A 17,871-nucleotide genomic window follows, 5' to 3' on the forward strand; every position below is an offset into this window, starting at 1 on the left:
GTTACAAGGTGTCATGCATGTATGCTTGGATTTACTAGCCACCAGGTGGCGCCACTGTCGGAGGTCATTGGGCTGTGCGCACGGGTGTGCGGCCCAGGTATAAAAGTCCAGCCATCTTGTAATGTAATCACTTCGGACCCTAATAAAGTAGAGCCAGGTTGTACCTGTTCTGAGTTTACAGTATTCAGTCTACTGAGTTGTTGCATACACAACATTTGGCGACGAGCTAACAAGAACCTTCACATGCAAAAATGAGCACAATTGGAATTCTGGAGCGATTCGTGGAGGGAGAAGATTGGGCAGACTTTGTAGCCAGCTTGAACCAGTACTTCATGGTCAACAAAATGGAGAAAGAGGCAGACGCAGTTCGTCGCCATGTGGTCCTCCTCATTGCTTGCAGTCCAAAAATCTATGGACTCAAAGAATCTCCTCTCACCCTTAAGTCCAACGGACAAGGACTATGAAACATTGTGTGCTCTGGTACATGACCATTTCAAACCAGATGAAGGCACCATCATCTCAAGATATTGATTCTATACGCACGTTCGTTCTGAGGGCCAGGATGTATTGGAATTCATTGCCGACCTAAGACGTCTAGCTGGACCGTGTAAGTTCGAAACTGCGTTGGCAGACATGCTGCGGAACTTCTTTGTAATCGGCATCAACCACGAGGTGATCCTGCGTAAGCTACTGGCGGCGGAGACGCTGGATTTGAGCAAGGCCATCACGATTGCCCAATCATGCACGACGACGGACAAAAGCTTAAAACAGATATCATCGAAAAATCGGAACTCAGCAGGTACTGTAAACAAGATAGTATCGTCGTTTGGCAGAACTGCATATGGTAGGGCCTACTCGACTGTGTACGCGAAACCTGTGGCTGCTCAAAGTCCACCAACGGGAATGAATCCATGTTGGCATTGTGGGGGAAATCATCAGCATCATCAGCGTCGGTTTAAACAATATATTTGTAAAGGCTGTTCGAGAGCGGGATATCTCCAGCGCATGTGTCCGCAACTGAGCAAGCGTGCTGCGACACACCACGTGGAGGATGATGACCAATCTAGCACGGATCTGGATATGCAATCCAAGATACCAGAGGAGGAAGTGTATGGACTGTATTCGTTCCTAACAAAGAGCCAACCGATAATGATTAATGTAAAACTTAATGGTGTGCCGGTATCGATGGAGTTGGACACGGGTGCAAGTCAATCAATAATGAGCCAGAGGACATTGGACAGGCTATGGGACACTAAGGCTGTGAGACCTAAGCTGAGACCAGTCAATGCCAAGTTGCATACGTACACTAAAGAACTCATAACGGTGATTGGCAGAGCAGTAATCAAGGTGCATATGATGGTGCGGTTCACAATTTACCACTATGGATTGTTCCAGGCAATGGTCCAACGCTGTTCGGCAGGAACTGGTTAGAAAAAATCAAATGGAATTGGAATGAGATCAAAGCGTTGTCATCGTTGGAAGATACTCCATGTGCTCAAGTGCTGAGCAAATTCCCCTCGCTGTTTGAACCAGGCATCGGCAATTTCACGGGAGCCAAGGTGCACATCCATGTGGACTGAGATGCAAGATCCGTCCATCATAAAGCTAGGGCAGTTCCGTACATGATGAGGGAGAAAGTCGAAATCGAACTGGATGGACTCCAGAGTGAAGGGGTCATATCACCGGTCGAATTTAACGAATGGACCAGCCCCATTGTTCCTGTGTTGAAAAGTGATGTCACTGTCAAGATTTGTGGAGACTACAAGGTTACGATCAACCGAGTTTTGAAACAGGATCAATACCCGTTACCGAAGGCTAATGATCTTTTTCAATGTTAGCCGGGGGGGAAGTCGTTCACAAAACTGGATCTGATGTCAGCCTACATGATACAGGAGCTGGTCGACACATTGAAGAATCTTACGTTCATCAACACTCATAAAGGACTGTTTATCTACAACAGGTGCCCTTTTGGAATTCGCTCGGCTACAGCCGTATTTGAGAGGAACATGGAGAGTCTACTGAAGTCCATCCCCAGAACCGTCATGCAAAAGATGACATACTGGTCACAGGTCGTGACTCCGCCGAACATCTGAACAAACTTGAGGAGGTTCTACATCGTCTGGACAAAGTGTGACTCAGACTGAAACGCTCGAAGTGCATCCTCATGGCACCGGAAGTCAAATTCCTGGGGAGGAAAATTGTTGCTGACGGTATCAGGCCTATGGACTCGAAAACCAAGGCCATCAATAATGCACCTAAGCCTCAGAATGTGACGGAGCTGCATTCATTCTTTGGTGTACTCAACTACTTCGGTAATTTCTTACCTAGATTGAGCACCTTATTAGAGCCACTGCACATGCTGCCAAAAAAAGACAACAACTGGGTTTGGGGTGCGTCTCAAGATAGAGCTTTTGAGAAAGCTACCAATCTGCTTTGCTCTAAAAAGCTGCTAATACATTATGATCCATGTAAGCGTCTAGTATTGGCCTGTGATGCTTCGTCATATGGAGTTGGTTGCGTGCTCCAACAAGCTAATGAGTCGGGCAAATTACAAACTGTTGCATATGCTTCAAAAAGTTTGTCAAAGGTGGAAAGAGCCTACAGCATGGTAGAGAAAGAAGCACTAGCCTGTGTGTATGGGGTTAAAAAGATGCATCAGTACCTGTTTGGTCTTCGGTCTGAACTGGAAACAGATCACAAGTCATTTATTTCATTATTTTCGGAAAACAAAGGTAGCAATACCAATGCATCAGCCCGCATCCAGAGGTGGGCGCTGACATAATCTGCCTATGATTATGTCATTCGCCATAGACCTGGCACTGAGAATTGTGCCGATGCATTGAGCCATCTGCCGTTGCCCACACCAGAGATGGAAACACCACAACCGGCAAACCTACTGTTGTCATGGATGCTTTTGAAAGTGAAGGAAGCCCTGTCACGGCCCAACAAGTTAAGACCTGGATCAGCCAGGACCCGATATTATCGGTTGTGAAATGCTGTATCCTTAGTGGTGATTGGTCTGCCATACCCAAGCAAATGTGTGAGGAGATAAAACCTTACATCCGTCACAAAAACTAACTATCCATTCAATCAGATTGTATACTGTGGGGTAATCGTGTTGCTATGCCCAAGAAAGGCAGAGAGAAATTTGTGCATGATCTACATAGCACGCATCCCAGTATTGTCATGATGAAAGCCATTGCCAGGTCTCATGTATGATGGCCTAGAATTGACTCTGATCTGGAATCATGTGTGCCTCAGTGCAACACTTGCATGCAGCTTAGTAAAGCACCAGCGGAATCGCTGTTGAGTCTATGGTCGTGGCCATCTAAACCATGGTCCAGGATCCACATCGACTTTGCAGGTCCCTTCCTGGGAAAGATATTCTTAGTTGTGGTGGATGCTTATTCCAAGTGGATAGAGTATATAATCATGTCATCCAGTACATCCACAGCTACCATTGAGAGCCTTCGTGTCATGTTTGCTACGCATGATCTGCCTGACATCGTCGCAAGCGACAACGGACCTTGCTTCACTAGTCTGGAGTTTCAAGAGTTCATAAAACTCAATGGTATCAAACATGTGAGGTCAGCACCATTCAAACCCGCATCTAATGGACAAGCAGAGCGTGCGGTACAAACCATCAAGCAGAGTATAGATCGTGTAACTGAAGGTTCACTGCAAACTCATGTGTCACGCATATTGCTTAGTTACAGGACAAGACCCCATATGCTTACTGGGATCTCCCCTGCTGAACTATTGATGAAGAGAGGTCTCAAGACCAGGCTCTCTCTTGTCCACCCTGACTTGAATAATCATGTCGAATACAGACATCAAAGTCAGCAAGGGTATCATGATCGCGCTTCTGTGTCACGTCACCTTTCTATCAATGAGCCTGTGTATGTACTGAATTATGGTCAAAGTCCCAAATGGATCGCCGGTACTGTTATGGCAAAGGAGGGTAACAGAGTGTTTATCGTTAAGCTCAAGAATGGGCAAACATGCAGGAAACATGTCGATCAGATAAAGCTGCGGCACATGGATGAACCGGAACAGTCTGAGGAAGACACAATTAGTGATCAACCAACCTACCTTCAGTCATTAGTTGACTCCGCTGTCATCATTGAATCTGGACTTTCAATCCCTGACGTGGTCATTGTCACTCCCATCAGATCGGCTACCCAGCCCCCAGTCATAACAGACTCAGAACGCTCGCCCAAGGCTGGAGTTGAACTGAGATGTTCAACTCGGGAGCGGAAAGCCCCGGACCATCTCAATTTGTAAAAAGACCGTTACTAATATCTTAAAGGGGGATATTGTCATGTTTGTATGCTTGGGGTTACTAGCCACCAGGTGGCGCCACTGTCGGAGGTCATTGGGCTGTGCGTACGCTTGTGCGGCCCAGGTATAAAAGGCCAGCCATCTTGTAACGTGATCACTTCGAGCCCTAATAAAGTAACGCCAGGTTTGTACCTGTTCGGAGTTTACAGTATTCAGTCTATTGAGTTATTGCATACACAACACAAGGAGTGTCTTAAAGTAGGGGAGAGCGGCCGAGAAGTTTAGGGAGGGAATTACAGACCTTAGAGACTAGGCAGCTGAAGGTGCGACTGCCAATGATGAAGCAAAGGAAATCGAGGATACACAAGAGACCACAATGCCGATGACCCTTAGCTGTGACTCTACTGCAACATTCTCAATTTCACCTCTGTGTCGCCCAACTGCTGATTTGACATCAAGTTATGGAAGAACCAGGATGTTTGCCAGTTGACCACTGGGAAAATCAAAACGCACTTAATTGGCATCCCCAAAAGCTCTGTAACCTGGCTCGCAACTCTTCCCCTCCTAACTTTGTCCCTTCTCCTGTTGTGCAATCCTTTTCAAACCTGAACTGAGCTTCAAAGTCCATATCCTAGATAGTACCAGGAGAGCATACTTCCATTCCTGCAACATTATCCATCTTTGCCCATCTCAGTCCCTCCACTGGTGGCATTCTTGCCTCTGAGTCAGAAGGTTACGGGTTCAAGTCCCACTCCAGAGTCATCAGCACATAATCTAGGCTGACACTCCAGTGGAGTATTGAGGGAGTACAACACTATCTGAAGTGCTGTTTGTCGGATAAGGCGTTAAACCTCTCAGATATTCGTAAAAGATCCAATAGCATTATTTTGAAGAAGAGCAGGGCAGTTCTCCCAGTGTCCTGGCCAATATTATCCCACAACAAACATCTCTAAAGCACATTATCTGGACATTATCACATTGCTGTTTGTGGGACCTTGCTGTGCGCAAATTGGCTGCTGGGTTTCCTACATTACAACAGTGACTACATTTGAAAAGTGCTTCATTGGCTGTAAAGCTCTTTGAGACATTCTGAAGTTGAGAAAGGTGCAATATAAATGCAAGTCTTTCTTATGCTGACATACATTGCCTCCCGGTTAAGCCACATGTAGAATTTTAAATTCTCATCCTTGTTTTCAAATTCCTCCATAGCCTCGCCCTCCCAAGCTCTGTTAAAACATAAGAAATAGGAGCAGGAGTAGGACATTTGGCCCCTCGAGCCTGCTCTGCCATTTAATGAGATCATGGCTGATCTTCTACCTCAACTTCACTTTCCTGCACTGTCCCCATATACCCTGATTCCCTTAGTTTCCAAAAATCCATCGATCTCTGTCTTGAATATACTCAACAACTGAGCTTCCACTGTCCTCTGGGGTAGAGAATTCCAAAGATTCACCACCCTCTGAGTGAAGAAATTTCTCCTCATCTCAGTCCTAAATGGCCGACCCCTGTATTTTATAGTCTCTTGAACACTCTTAGTTCAAATTAACTCTATTTATTCAATAGATCTCAATCAGCCATGTGCAGATAAAATGACGTTCCTTCGACAGCCAGTTTCTCTCCATACAGATCCAGGGTACCTCCTAGCTAGAGGGCGCTATAGATTTTATCATTACAACCCCTTATTCTGAGACTGTGACTCCCCAGCCAGGGGAAACATCCTCCTTGCATCTACCCTGTCAAGCCCTGTAAAAATGTTGTATGTTTCAATGAGATCACTTCTCAGTCTTCTAAATTCTACAGAATATAGGTCTAGTCTACTCAATCTCCCCTCATAAGACAATCCACCCACCCACCCCCATCCCAGGAATCAGTCTGGTGAACATTTGTTGCACTCCATCATTGGAAAGTATATCCTTCATTAGGTAAGGAGACCAAAACTGTACACCGTACTCCATGTGTGGTCTCACCAGGGACCTATATGATTGCAGAAAGATGTCTTTATTCTTATACTCAAAGGCCAACATATCATTTGTTTTCTTAATTGCTTGCTGTACCTGCTTGTTAACTTTCAGTGATTTGTGTACAAGGACACCCAGGTCTCTCTGAACACTAACATTTCCCAATCTCTAACCATTTAAAAAATACTCTACTTTTCTATTTTTCCTGCCAAAGTGGATAACTTCACAGTTCTTCACATTATATTCCATTTGCCATGTTCTTGCCCTTTCACTTAGCCTGTCTATATCCCCTTGAAGCCTCTTTGCACCCTCCTCACAACTGACATTCCCATCTAGCTTTGTATCATCAGCAAACTTGGATATATTACAATTGGTCCCCTCATCCAAATCATTGATATAGATTGTGAATAATCTCCTCCAGCCCCCCAACCCCCCGAGATGTCTGCACTCCTCTAATTCTGCCCTCTTCAGCATCCCTGATTATAATCACTCAACCTCAGCTGCCTCAGCCCTAAGCTCATGAATTTCCTCCCGAAACCTCTCTGCCTCTCGCTCCCCCATAAGACGCTCCTTAAACACACCTCTTTGACCAAGTATTTGGTCATCTGCCCTAATTTCTCCTTATGTGGCTTGGTGTCAAATTTTGTTTTATAACTCTCTTGTGAAGTACCTTGGGACGTTTTATTGTGTTAAAGGCACTGTACAAATACAATTTTTTGGGTTACTCGAAAGGGTGGGCTTATTGTGCCTGTTTAGCCTTTACCGGTTACCAACAATTGATAAGTTCATACAGTCTTATTTGAAAAGAAATAGAGTTTATTGAAGCACAGTCCACTTTCGGATATGACTGCTAAATTTAATTTTCACAGTGTTGCAGTGCCCCCTGCAGCTGCCTTTAATGTTTATTAAAGGACGGAAAGGCTGATAGGTGTAGATAGAACACTTTATAAATGCCAGTATGTAGATGACACTGTTGATATTTACTGTATGAGGTTTACCATATTACAGTAATCTGTGGGTGCAATATGTTTTTTATCCAGTTTGACGTGGTATTTGCAACTCACTGTTGCTTTATAAATTCTGAACACAATTATCACCTGTCTCATTCGTTTATGGCAGACAGTGATTGCAGCAGCTCAAGTGATCCACTCTGATAACTTGTGAACATTTTTGCTTTGAGGAAATAAAGTGCCAATTGTTCTGTTTGAGTGCTAATAGCCTAAATGCTAATACACCTTGTGAAAGCACAGGGAGCCTCTCTGCCAACTGTTAATGGGAATATCAAACATCTTGTAAAAGGACATCATGTTTTAATTTTCATTTATGTGTGACGAATAAGGAGACATGAACAGAGTAGTGGGGGGGGAGGGCGGGAGGGGGCTGGCGGGTCTTTGGCACTCCCGGTGCAATACTGAGCGGGAAATGCACTGTTGGAGGTGCCATCTTTCATATGAGACATTAAGTCATGCCCCCTCAGGTAGACGTAAAAGATGCTATTTTGAAGAAGAGCAGGGAGTCCTGCCCAGTGTCCTGGCCAGTATTTATCCCCCTCCCAACGCCTAAAAACAGATGATTATCACATTGCTGTTTGTGGGAGCTTGCCGTGTGCCAATTTCTGCTGTGTTTCTTACTTTACAACAGTGACTACACTTCAAACAAAGTACACTTCATTAGCTGTTAAACGCTTTGGGACATCATAAGGTCATGAAAAGTGCTACATAATGCAAGTACTTTCTTTCTATAAATTGTTTTACCAAAAATTAAAACATACATTTTTGAGCGCCTTGGTGGTTGAGAATGAATCCAGCTTGAGTTAGACTTGCTTCGGAGAGAGAGAGAGAGAAAGTTTCATTACTGAGAAACTGGAGGTGGTGTCAGAGATGATGTCTATTTGCACAAGAGTCCAAAGAGTAATGTCAGGCTTGCTGTCTCCACACCTACTTAACAAAGGTACCTCTCAATCCTATTCCATTCCTCTGCAAGTGAAAGGATATTTTTTGCTCATACTTTATTCCATGGCATTTTGTGGTATCCAATAACATGGAGTGCCATCTTGAAGGGGATGAACAAGCGAGAATTGTCTGATCAAGACCATCCCATCCTAATGACTAAAGAGCAGCAGGAAAGTAGCATCAGCTCACTTGATAGAAATGAGGATCAATACATATGCACCTTAAAAGGATTTTGGTTCAAAGGTAAAATTGTTTGTGTGGCAAGTTCCCCTCCAAGTCGCACACCATCCTGGCTTGGAAATGTATCGCCATTCCTTCTTCATCACTGCATCAAAATCCTGGAATTTCCCACCGAAAAGCACTATGGGAGTACTTTCACCACAGCGACTGAAGCGGTTCAAGGCAGCGGCTCACCACCACCTTCTCGAGGACAACTAGGGATGGGACTTGCCAGTGACGCCCACATCCTAAAAATGAATTTAAATGCATTTAAGGGAGAGTAGAATTGTGCAACAGTGATCCAATTAGTGAAGTGACATATCATTAATTGTGCATTCCTCAGAAACAACATTTACATTTTTTTCTGCGATCTGTGTTGATGGCAGTCTGCAGTGTGGCAGATATGTCCAGTTGATCTTGACTAATAATATGGTGACCTCAAGGCAGAATTTCTTTTCGATGATCTAAACTTCTGCAAAAATGTACCAAAAACTAAATAACAGATGTGCATATGTGAAGAAATTAAAAATTAGATCAACACCCAAATAATTTCAGTAAGTAAGTCTCCAATTTTCACCAGTACACAAGCTGTTTGTGCACTTTATTGAAATCTTTCCTACTAATTTCAGCTTGCAAATTAGGAACAGATTTTATTTTTTAATTATAATTTTACGAGCGAATTGCAGAGAAGATTTCAGGCTAGCATAATTGCTTGTCCATACAACTTTTCTTTAGTGCCTCTAATTCAGTGTACATCTTTAGCCATCATAGCTGTGAAGAGAATCCCATTCCTTCAGCAATGCAATGTCTCACGCTCCGAGACTGGTGAAGGCAGGAGAGAGATGGAGAGGTGGTATCACAATCAAGTGCCTTCTCAAGCACCATACAACCAGCACAACCTACTTCACATTGAAAAGTCAGACTAAAACACAGCCACATTCTACATAAAGTGCACATCACTGAAGCAGTTTGCTACAAGAAGATTGTTAATTGTATTCCAACGTCCAAGGTCCTGCAGGATATACCTTTTATATTTAATTATCTGTGTGAGTGAATTGTTCCTGCCTTGATTTGTTTTTGGTTGAAGGTGTGGGAATTGCATATCATTTTGAGATTGCACTGAAACTGTGAAAACATGATACTTGAGATACGGTCACAAGAACAGGAGCAAAAATAGGAAAAGGTCAAAAAGCTTTAGAAGATGATAGATTACCTATCTATTGTCTGATCATATGCCTCAATGCATTCTCTTTACAAAAGCATATCTAATTGTCTCTTGAACCCTCCCTTCTTCAGTGATCTTTGCTGGTAATTCACTCCGCAGTTTTCACACCTTTTTGTATATCTGATTCCCTCATTTTTAAACTTACCTTGTCTGGTATTTGAACCTTTTCATCACAGTGAACAATTAGCCAAGATTAATATTGTGAATTCCATTCATAATCTCAAACTTTCAGTGCATCATCCCACAGTCTTCCTCTTGTCCAAAGCAAACAAGCTCCACTTTTCCTCATGACTTACATTTCTTCAATATTGGATCATCTATGTTGCTCATCTTATACCCTCTGAAAAGTGTTAATCTTTTCTAGGATACAGATTTTAGGATACAGGATATGAGTAAATTGAGACATGACATGTGGTACGTGTAGCAGGCTGGGGAGGAACTGGTGAATTTGGACCTATGGCTCTCCACCCCTGGGGTTTTCCTCACCTCATGTCTGGGTCTGTTGATTCATTGATAGCGATTGATAGGTATGATTAGTCAACAACTCCATTATCGTATCAAGCGACTATCATGATGGTAGAAGGGGAGCTAGATGGACCTTGGTCTATTTTCATCCGACAATTCCCATGTTCAATGATTGGGTGACCCAACAGTACTCCAGCTAGGTGCCAAGCAATGTTTCCTACAGTGGCAAAATTGCTCCTTTTTATAGCCCTGTTAGTGTCTCTGAGAGACGCTAATGGGGAGCAAGACAGTTTTCGCCCAGGGAGGGGGACGCTACCGCCTCTCGGGAAATTGCCCTGGAGTTTGTGGAGGAAGCGCTGCACCTTGTGGTTAACGCCTCGGGCTGCTGCGCAACCGCCAGTGACATCATCGCCGTGCGCGCCGACCCCTTACCGCCCTGTGGAGGAAATTGCCCCACGGGCCTCGAAGCTGGCCAACATCCAACCTCGGGGCGGTGCTTATAGGGGAGGGCGCCAGTGCCCCGGGCACTGTTTTGTCTTGTTTTGTCGGCCCACTCTCGGGTCAGCTCGACGATGGCGGCCCTAGCGTGCCACCATCGTGCAGCCCGGCACTCCGTCTTGGGTGCCGGGCTGCTGGCCTAGTTGCACGCTGCTCTGGTGGCCTAGTGGAGGCTATCAGTGGCCATGCAGAGTGCACAGTGGCTCTCCCCTTTAAGCGAAGGGGAGGGGTGATGACGCTTGACTCCCCGCCCCAGTTATCGCCCCCAAAGGAAGTGGAGTGTGGGAGATTGTACTCTGCTCCCTTTCAGGGACAACAAGAGCAATTCCACGACAGAAGCAGAAGGTTCCCGCCACCAATCGGGGCACAGGGCGATTTCACCCCCAACCTTTTTTTAAAATGTTTTTTTATCATGTTTTCCTTTTTTTTAAACAATAGCTAAGCACTGTTCTGGCCATTTCATAGATTTAACCATTATAATTTATTGGGTGTTTCCCTAATCAGCACTACTTATCATACACTTTCCCACGGCACTATTTTGAAGACGAGCAGCAGTGTTCTCCCAGGTGTCCTGGACAATATTTATCTCTTAACCAATGTCACTAAAATAGATCATCTGGTCATTATCACATTACTATTTGTGGGACCTTGCTGTGTGTAAATTGGCTCACGTGTTTCCTACAGTGGCTGCACTTCAGAAGTACTTCATTGGCTGTAAAGTGTTTTGGGACATCATGAGGTGGTGATAGGCTCCTCAGTACAGCACTAGAGTGTCAATCTAGATTATGGGATCAAGTCTCTGGAGTGGGGCTTAAACCTTCTACCTTCTGACTCGGAGGTGAGAATGCTACCACATGACTAACACATGTACAGCTAGTGTTTTGTGGGCCAACATTACCGAACAATGCAATCACAGACTCACTATGAGCAATGCCACAAGAGATTTGCTAATTATATACTAAAAAAAAAGCCATGGTCCAAACTTAACCCCAGGGTACAATATTTGTAATTTTAGTTCAGCCTGAAAGGTACTGATTATGTGTTTTAAGTCGATTTTCTGTCCAGCACAGAACTTTGCTTCCTAATCTGTGGTTCGTTATCTTGGCCATTTTAACTACCAATGTGCAAACTCGTCAAAAGCTTCTGAGAAACCCAATGTATAATCTCTGCCACATTCCCCTGCTCAGCATGTCCATAATTGTAAGGGGAGCTTGGGGTTCGAATCCACACTCCCCTTGGGTTCTGTACGTGCAATTTATGAGGGTGGGTGAGTAATGAGGCACCAGACACAGCGGGTAAGAGTACAAAATGGCTAATGTTGTTTATTTAGAATAGCAAACACAAAGATAGAGGGCATAGGAAGAGGTCATAAAATGGCAATAATGGCAAAATCTCATTCAACAACCCGAAAAATCTCGCAACAGGGAAGGGGGAAACACGAGGTTAAAACATCCCAATCACACACAACCACACCTCCCACTCCCACCCTTCCTACCAATTCCTATCCTAACTTGAGTCTGTGAGGGGGTTTGGGCTATACACACAATCCTATCAACTCCGGAGTTCTGTCGCACTTATTTCAGCTCAGGGTCCCTCTGGGGTGGGTTTTACGTTATTGTTCGGTTTTCCTCTTCGATGTTGCGTCGGTTTCTTCCATCTGCCTCTTGGTTATCGTCAGACTACAGCTGTGAATCCAGGTTATTGAACCAGGTGTCCAGGTCTGCACAGCTCTGCGTGCCCCAGCCTGATGCTTCGGCTATTCTCACCCTGTCCAGTGTGTTCAGGGCTAACAGCAGCACCTGCTGCCACTTACCAACCAGGAGGTTGGCTCGTGGGTTTTTAGTCTCGACTAAAATCAAAGTTGGCAAAACTCTCTCAGCTCCTTCCCCCCCCCCCCCCCGGCAGCCAGCAGCCCTATCAAGAACTGACCAAAAACTGTTTTTCCTCCACAACTCCTGCAAGTCTTTTCCTCTCCACATCTTTCCTCCCCTGTGAACTCTGCCCAGCTCCTTTTTGGTCCACAACTCCCTTTTTCCACAACTCCTTTTTCTCCACAACTCCTTTTTCTGGTGGTTCTGTGTCCTATATTTGTATTCAATTCAGTTCTGGTCTTTTCGCGCTCAAAGCCCGTGGATGGTCCATTGTGTAAGTTTGGGCGGGGAGATAGCTTTGAATATTTAATCAGAAGATGTCACAGGTACACGCAGGTGTGAGGATCAGGGTATTGGTTCAGTGCACATCGGTGCCTGAAAGTCTGTGGGTCCTTTGCTATAGTCCTGGGAGTCAGTGGGCCATTCCTGCAGTGATTCATAGTTTTGATTCAGAGCTATTGTCCATATTAATTAGGTAGATGATGGCCCACATTGGTAGTTTGATTTGGGGGGGGAGAAGTCATTTTCAAACTGGGCCGGGGAGTCCTTATTGGTTGAGGATTTCCCCACTTCAGGCCCGACTCGACCCCTGATTGGCCTGCCAGAACGCACTTTTTCCCCCATTGGCCAGTGCCTCTGTCTCGCTTGTGAGCCCAGACTCCACAATGTTTGTATCCACCCACACGTTTTCCCAGCCTGCTTTTACTTGGACAAAAATGTTCATTTAGTGTATGGAACGATCCCATGTTAGTTTTCTTGTTCTTATGGTGTTTCAAATGCGGCCGTGGATTTTCGAACCTTACATAATAAATCCAGCAGGTTCATTAAACATGACCTCGCTTTCCTGAATCCATGCTGACAGTCCTTCAACAAGTTACATTTTTTTCCAAATGTTCTCCCACTAGATTTCTCAAAATAATTTCAAAGACTGTACTTTCAACTGGTTTCTATTATTTAGATATAGTTCTAGACCCTTATTTGGATAACAGAGATAACTTAGCCACTTTCCAATTCTCAACATTTCCTTGTTAGTTTAATTAATTTATATAAATGTCAGTTAGAGATGCATTCATTTATGTCCCTTTCTGTCCAGGAAATCTTGCATTGTAGGTCACTTTCCATCCTCTTTCTAATGACAGATGCGAGATAACCATTTAATAACTTTGCTATTTCTTGTTCCACATTCTTGCTCCCCACTAGGATTTAGAAGTGACCCAAATTCTTTCTTTGACCTTTTATAGAAAGCCATTAGTACTTGAGATCTTCCCTACAGTCCCGAGAACATTTCTCTGAACTTGCCTTATTGCCTTTTAACTTGCTTTCCTTTATAATTCATCCAAATCCTCTAACCTATTGGATCCATTGACCCTGAAAATCCATGGGCTTTCTCCCAATCTAGTGGGAGATGCATTCAAGGAGAAGCTAGATAAGTACATGAGGGAAAAGGAATAGAGCGTTACGTTGATAGGGTGAGAAGAAGCAGGGTGTGGGGAGGCTTATGGGAAGCATAAACACTGGCACAGACCAGTTGGGTCAAATGGCCTGTTTCTGTGCTGTAGATTCTATGTAATCTACTACTGCAACTTTCACTGGAGACTGTGTAAGGAGGAGTTTTTATGATCTGGAATGCACTGTCATAAAGGGTGGTGGAAGCAGATTCAATAATAACTTAAAACAGGCAACAGGACTTCATTGGAGAAAATTTGCTGGGCTATGAGGAAAGGGCCAGGGAATAAGACTGATTGTGAAGTGATACATTTTGTTTGAAAGAATGAGGAGAGGAAATATAAACTAAAGGGTACAACCCTAAAGTGGGTGCATGAACAGACAGACCTGGGGGTATATGTGCACAAATCATTGAATGTGGCAGGCCAGGTTGAGAAAGCAGTTAAAAAATCTTACCTGATCCTGGGCTTTATGCAATAGAGGTATAGAGTACAAAAATGTGGAAATTATGATGAACCTGTATAAAGCACTGGTTCGGCCTCAACTGGAGTATTGTGTCCAATTCTGGGCACTGCATTTTAGGAAGGATGTGAAGGCCTTAGAGAGGATGCAGAAAAAATTTATGAGAATAATTCCAGGAATGAGGGACTTTAGTTACGTGGATAGACTGGAGAAGCTGATGTTATTCTCTGTAGAGCAGAGAAGATTGAGATGAGATTTGATAAAGGCGTTTAAAATCATGAGGGGTCTGGACAGAGTAGATAGAGAAACTGTTCCCATTGGCAGAAGGTTTGAAAACCAGTGAACACAGATTTAAAGTGATTGGCAAAAGAACCAAAGGCGACATGAGGAAAAAATAACATTTACACAGCGAGTGGTTAGGATCTGGAATGCACTGCCTGAAAGGGTGGTGGAGGCAAACTCAATCATGGCTTTCAAAAGATAAGTACCTGAAAGAAAAAAAGTTGCAGGGCTACAGGGAAAGGGCAGGGGAGTGGGATTAGCTGAGGTGCTCAACTAGCTCAACGGGTCGAATGGCTGCCTTCTGTGCTGTAACCATTCTATGATTCTATAATTGGACAGCTCTTTCAAAGAGCTGGCACAGACACGATGGGAAGAATAGCCTCGTGTGATATATTATTTTATGATTCTATGCGATGCACAAGAGGTTAGAGTCAGAAGAACAACGAGACTGGGGTGACTGGATGAGATTACAGAGATAGGAAAGGGTGAGGCCATGGAGGGATTTCAACACAATGATGAGAGTTTTACATTTGAGGCTTTGTGGGTCTGTTAAGGATAAGGAGGGAGTGAAGGATATGATATCCGTGACAATATTTTGAATGATTGAAGTTTACCGAGGATGGAGAACAGGAAATCTGCCAGACAGCATTGGAATAGTTTCTATCCCACACTGTATAACACAGTAATTAAATATTCAGTAAAACTGTGTATAGTGCATAACATGATATGCATTTCAGTGTACAGTATATGACCCTGAATTTGCATCTAGCATATGATGTTTAACATTTTAGCTGACATTCCACTCTGCTATTTTAGTGCAGGCATAAACTCATTTATTTTAAACGGATCAATGCTCCTGCCTGTCTGATTTTGGTATGTAGTGTATATCAGGATGTCTGCATTACTTGCTAAAGTTTGGGCCTTTCAACATTACCTTTCATTGTGTCATCTGTGCAATTTAAGTGTGTGTAAGACTTTGAAGGATGTTTCTAATGGCCACTTGTGCCGATCTCAGCCCATTACTTCTTCACCTAATGAAGGTGTTGTCTGATCTCTGGGATCTGGGGAAAGATTTGTGATCATGCATTGTTCTTCAATCATAAACAGTGTAAAGAGGCTAATACTTTTTTTGTTCCAAACAAAGAGTCCCAGTGACAGTTCACAAAGCAAAGACTTCTTGTGTTGAAAACAAATGTTCGACAGATCTGAGAACTTGCTCATCGATTACACAGCTAGCTGACAGATAAAGCAGTTGGAATAAAGCTGCACGGCCATTCGAAGTCAGCATCATCCAAGTACCTGGGATATGGGGAACAAGCGGGAGAGTGGGATTTTCTGGATTGCTCTGCGATAGAGCCGGCATAGACACGACGGGCCAAATGGCCTGCTTCTTTGCTGTACTAGTCTATGATTCTATAAAGTGTCTATACCTGGAACAATCCTGCTGCACTCAGCCATTTCAAACCTTGTGGCATTGCATTGACTCAATTGACGTTGAGTTCTACAACAATGAACGGAAGGTATGAATCATCCCTTGAAACGGTTTCTTTCTTAATTTCAAAGTTTCACCCGTCTTTATAGAGTGAACATAGTTACGGTAGCACACCATGTACTCAAGTCAAATCAGCCACTCCATCTCCACAACTCACCACCACCTGCTCGAGGGCAATTAGTGATGGGCAATAAATGCTGGCCTTGCCAGCGATGGCCACATCCCGTGAATGAATAAATAAAATAAAAAATTGATTGCTCTTTCAAAGAGCTGGTGCAGGCACAGTGGGCTGAATGGCTTCCTTCTGTGCTGTAAGATTCTATAAGATGAGACTGCACTTTAACACGAGCAAAACCCTGCTTAATTAAGCTGGAATCTGCAATGTGCCATAGTTCTTGAATTATAGATCTTCTTAATTGATCAGTTTCTGAAACCAAGATACTTATCGCCCCATGAGCCTACTGTCAATCATCAGCAAAGTGATGGAAGGTGTCATCAACAGTGCTATCAAGCAGCACTTACTCACCAGTAACCTGCTCACTGATGCTCAGTTTGGGTTCCGCCAGGACCACTTGACTCCAGAGCTCATTACAGCCTTAATCCAAACATGAACAAAAGAGCTGAATTCCAGAGGTGAGGTGAGAGTGACTGTCCTTGACATCAAGGCAGCATTTGACCGAGTGTGGCATCAAGGAGCCCTAGTAAAATTGAAGTAAATGGGAATCAGAGGGAAAATTCTCCACTGCCTGGAGTCATACCTAGCACAAAGGAAGATGGTTGTGGTTGTTGGTGTTCACATCCCATTAACAAATAATTTAAAAAGTCCAGGAGTGTGATGGAATACTCTCCATTTGCCTGGATGAGTGCAGCTCCAGCAACACTCAAGAAGCTCGACACCATCCAGGACAAAGCAGCCCACTTGATTGGCACCCCATCCACCACCTTAAACATTCACTCCCTCCACCACCGGCGCACCGTGGCTGCAGTGTGTACCATCTACAAGATGCACTGCAGCAACTTGCCAAGGCTTCTTCATCAGCACCTCCCAAACCCACAACCTCTACCACCTAGAAGAACAAGGGCAGTAGGCACAGGGGAACACCATCACCTCCAAATTCTCCTCTAAGTCACACACTATCCTGACTTGGAAATATATCACCGTTCCTTCATCGTCACTGGGTCAAAATCCTGGAACTCCCTCCCCAACAGCACTGTTGGGAGTACCTTCACTGTTATGTATGTAAACCTGTAAATACCATATCTAACCACCAGAGAGCTTATCCCCTGGAGTCCCAAGGGATCCCACAATCCCTTGGGAGCACCTGTAAATAAGGAGGTCTCACAGACTGGAGAGGCACTCTGGAGATCTGTAATAAAGGACTACGGTCACACCTTACTTTGAGCTGGCAGTATCTAGTCTGACTCTTTATTTAAGATACAACATTCACCAAACGCACTGCAGCAGTTCAAGAAGGTGACTCACCACCACCTTCTCAAGGGCAATTAGGGATGGGCAATAAATGCTTTTTCAATCTTGCCAGCAATCCCCACATCCCATGAATGAATTAAAGCAAAGCATTAGAAGCTTCGAGAAACCATTGCAAAGGAAAAGAGGTACAAAAAAAAGATATGTTTCTTTCTTTTTGTGTAATGTATTTAAAGGAGGTTTAAAGGAACTCTCATCCTGGAGCATTTTATTAATCTTAGTCTTTGGCAGTAT

General features: G+C 44.0%; 1 protein-coding gene across 1 annotated transcript in view; it reads left to right on the forward strand.

The window, feature by feature from the left end:
* Positions 1–1,185: 1,185 nt before the first annotated feature.
* The window catches only part of LOC139266570 (protein eyes shut homolog), a 262,566-nt gene continuing 245,880 nt past the window's right edge, over positions 1,186–17,871 (forward strand). Inside the window, exons 1-2 of the mRNA XM_070884165.1 lie at positions 1,186–1,395; positions 1,839–1,960. Coding sequence (XP_070740266.1) covers positions 1,186–1,395; positions 1,839–1,960 — 332 coding nt within the window. The remainder of the gene's footprint in view (positions 1,396–1,838; positions 1,961–17,871) is intronic.

This window comes from Pristiophorus japonicus, chromosome 7 (assembly GCF_044704955.1).
Source record: "Pristiophorus japonicus isolate sPriJap1 chromosome 7, sPriJap1.hap1, whole genome shotgun sequence".
In the NCBI taxonomy this organism is placed as follows: domain Eukaryota; kingdom Metazoa; phylum Chordata; class Chondrichthyes; family Pristiophoridae; genus Pristiophorus; species Pristiophorus japonicus.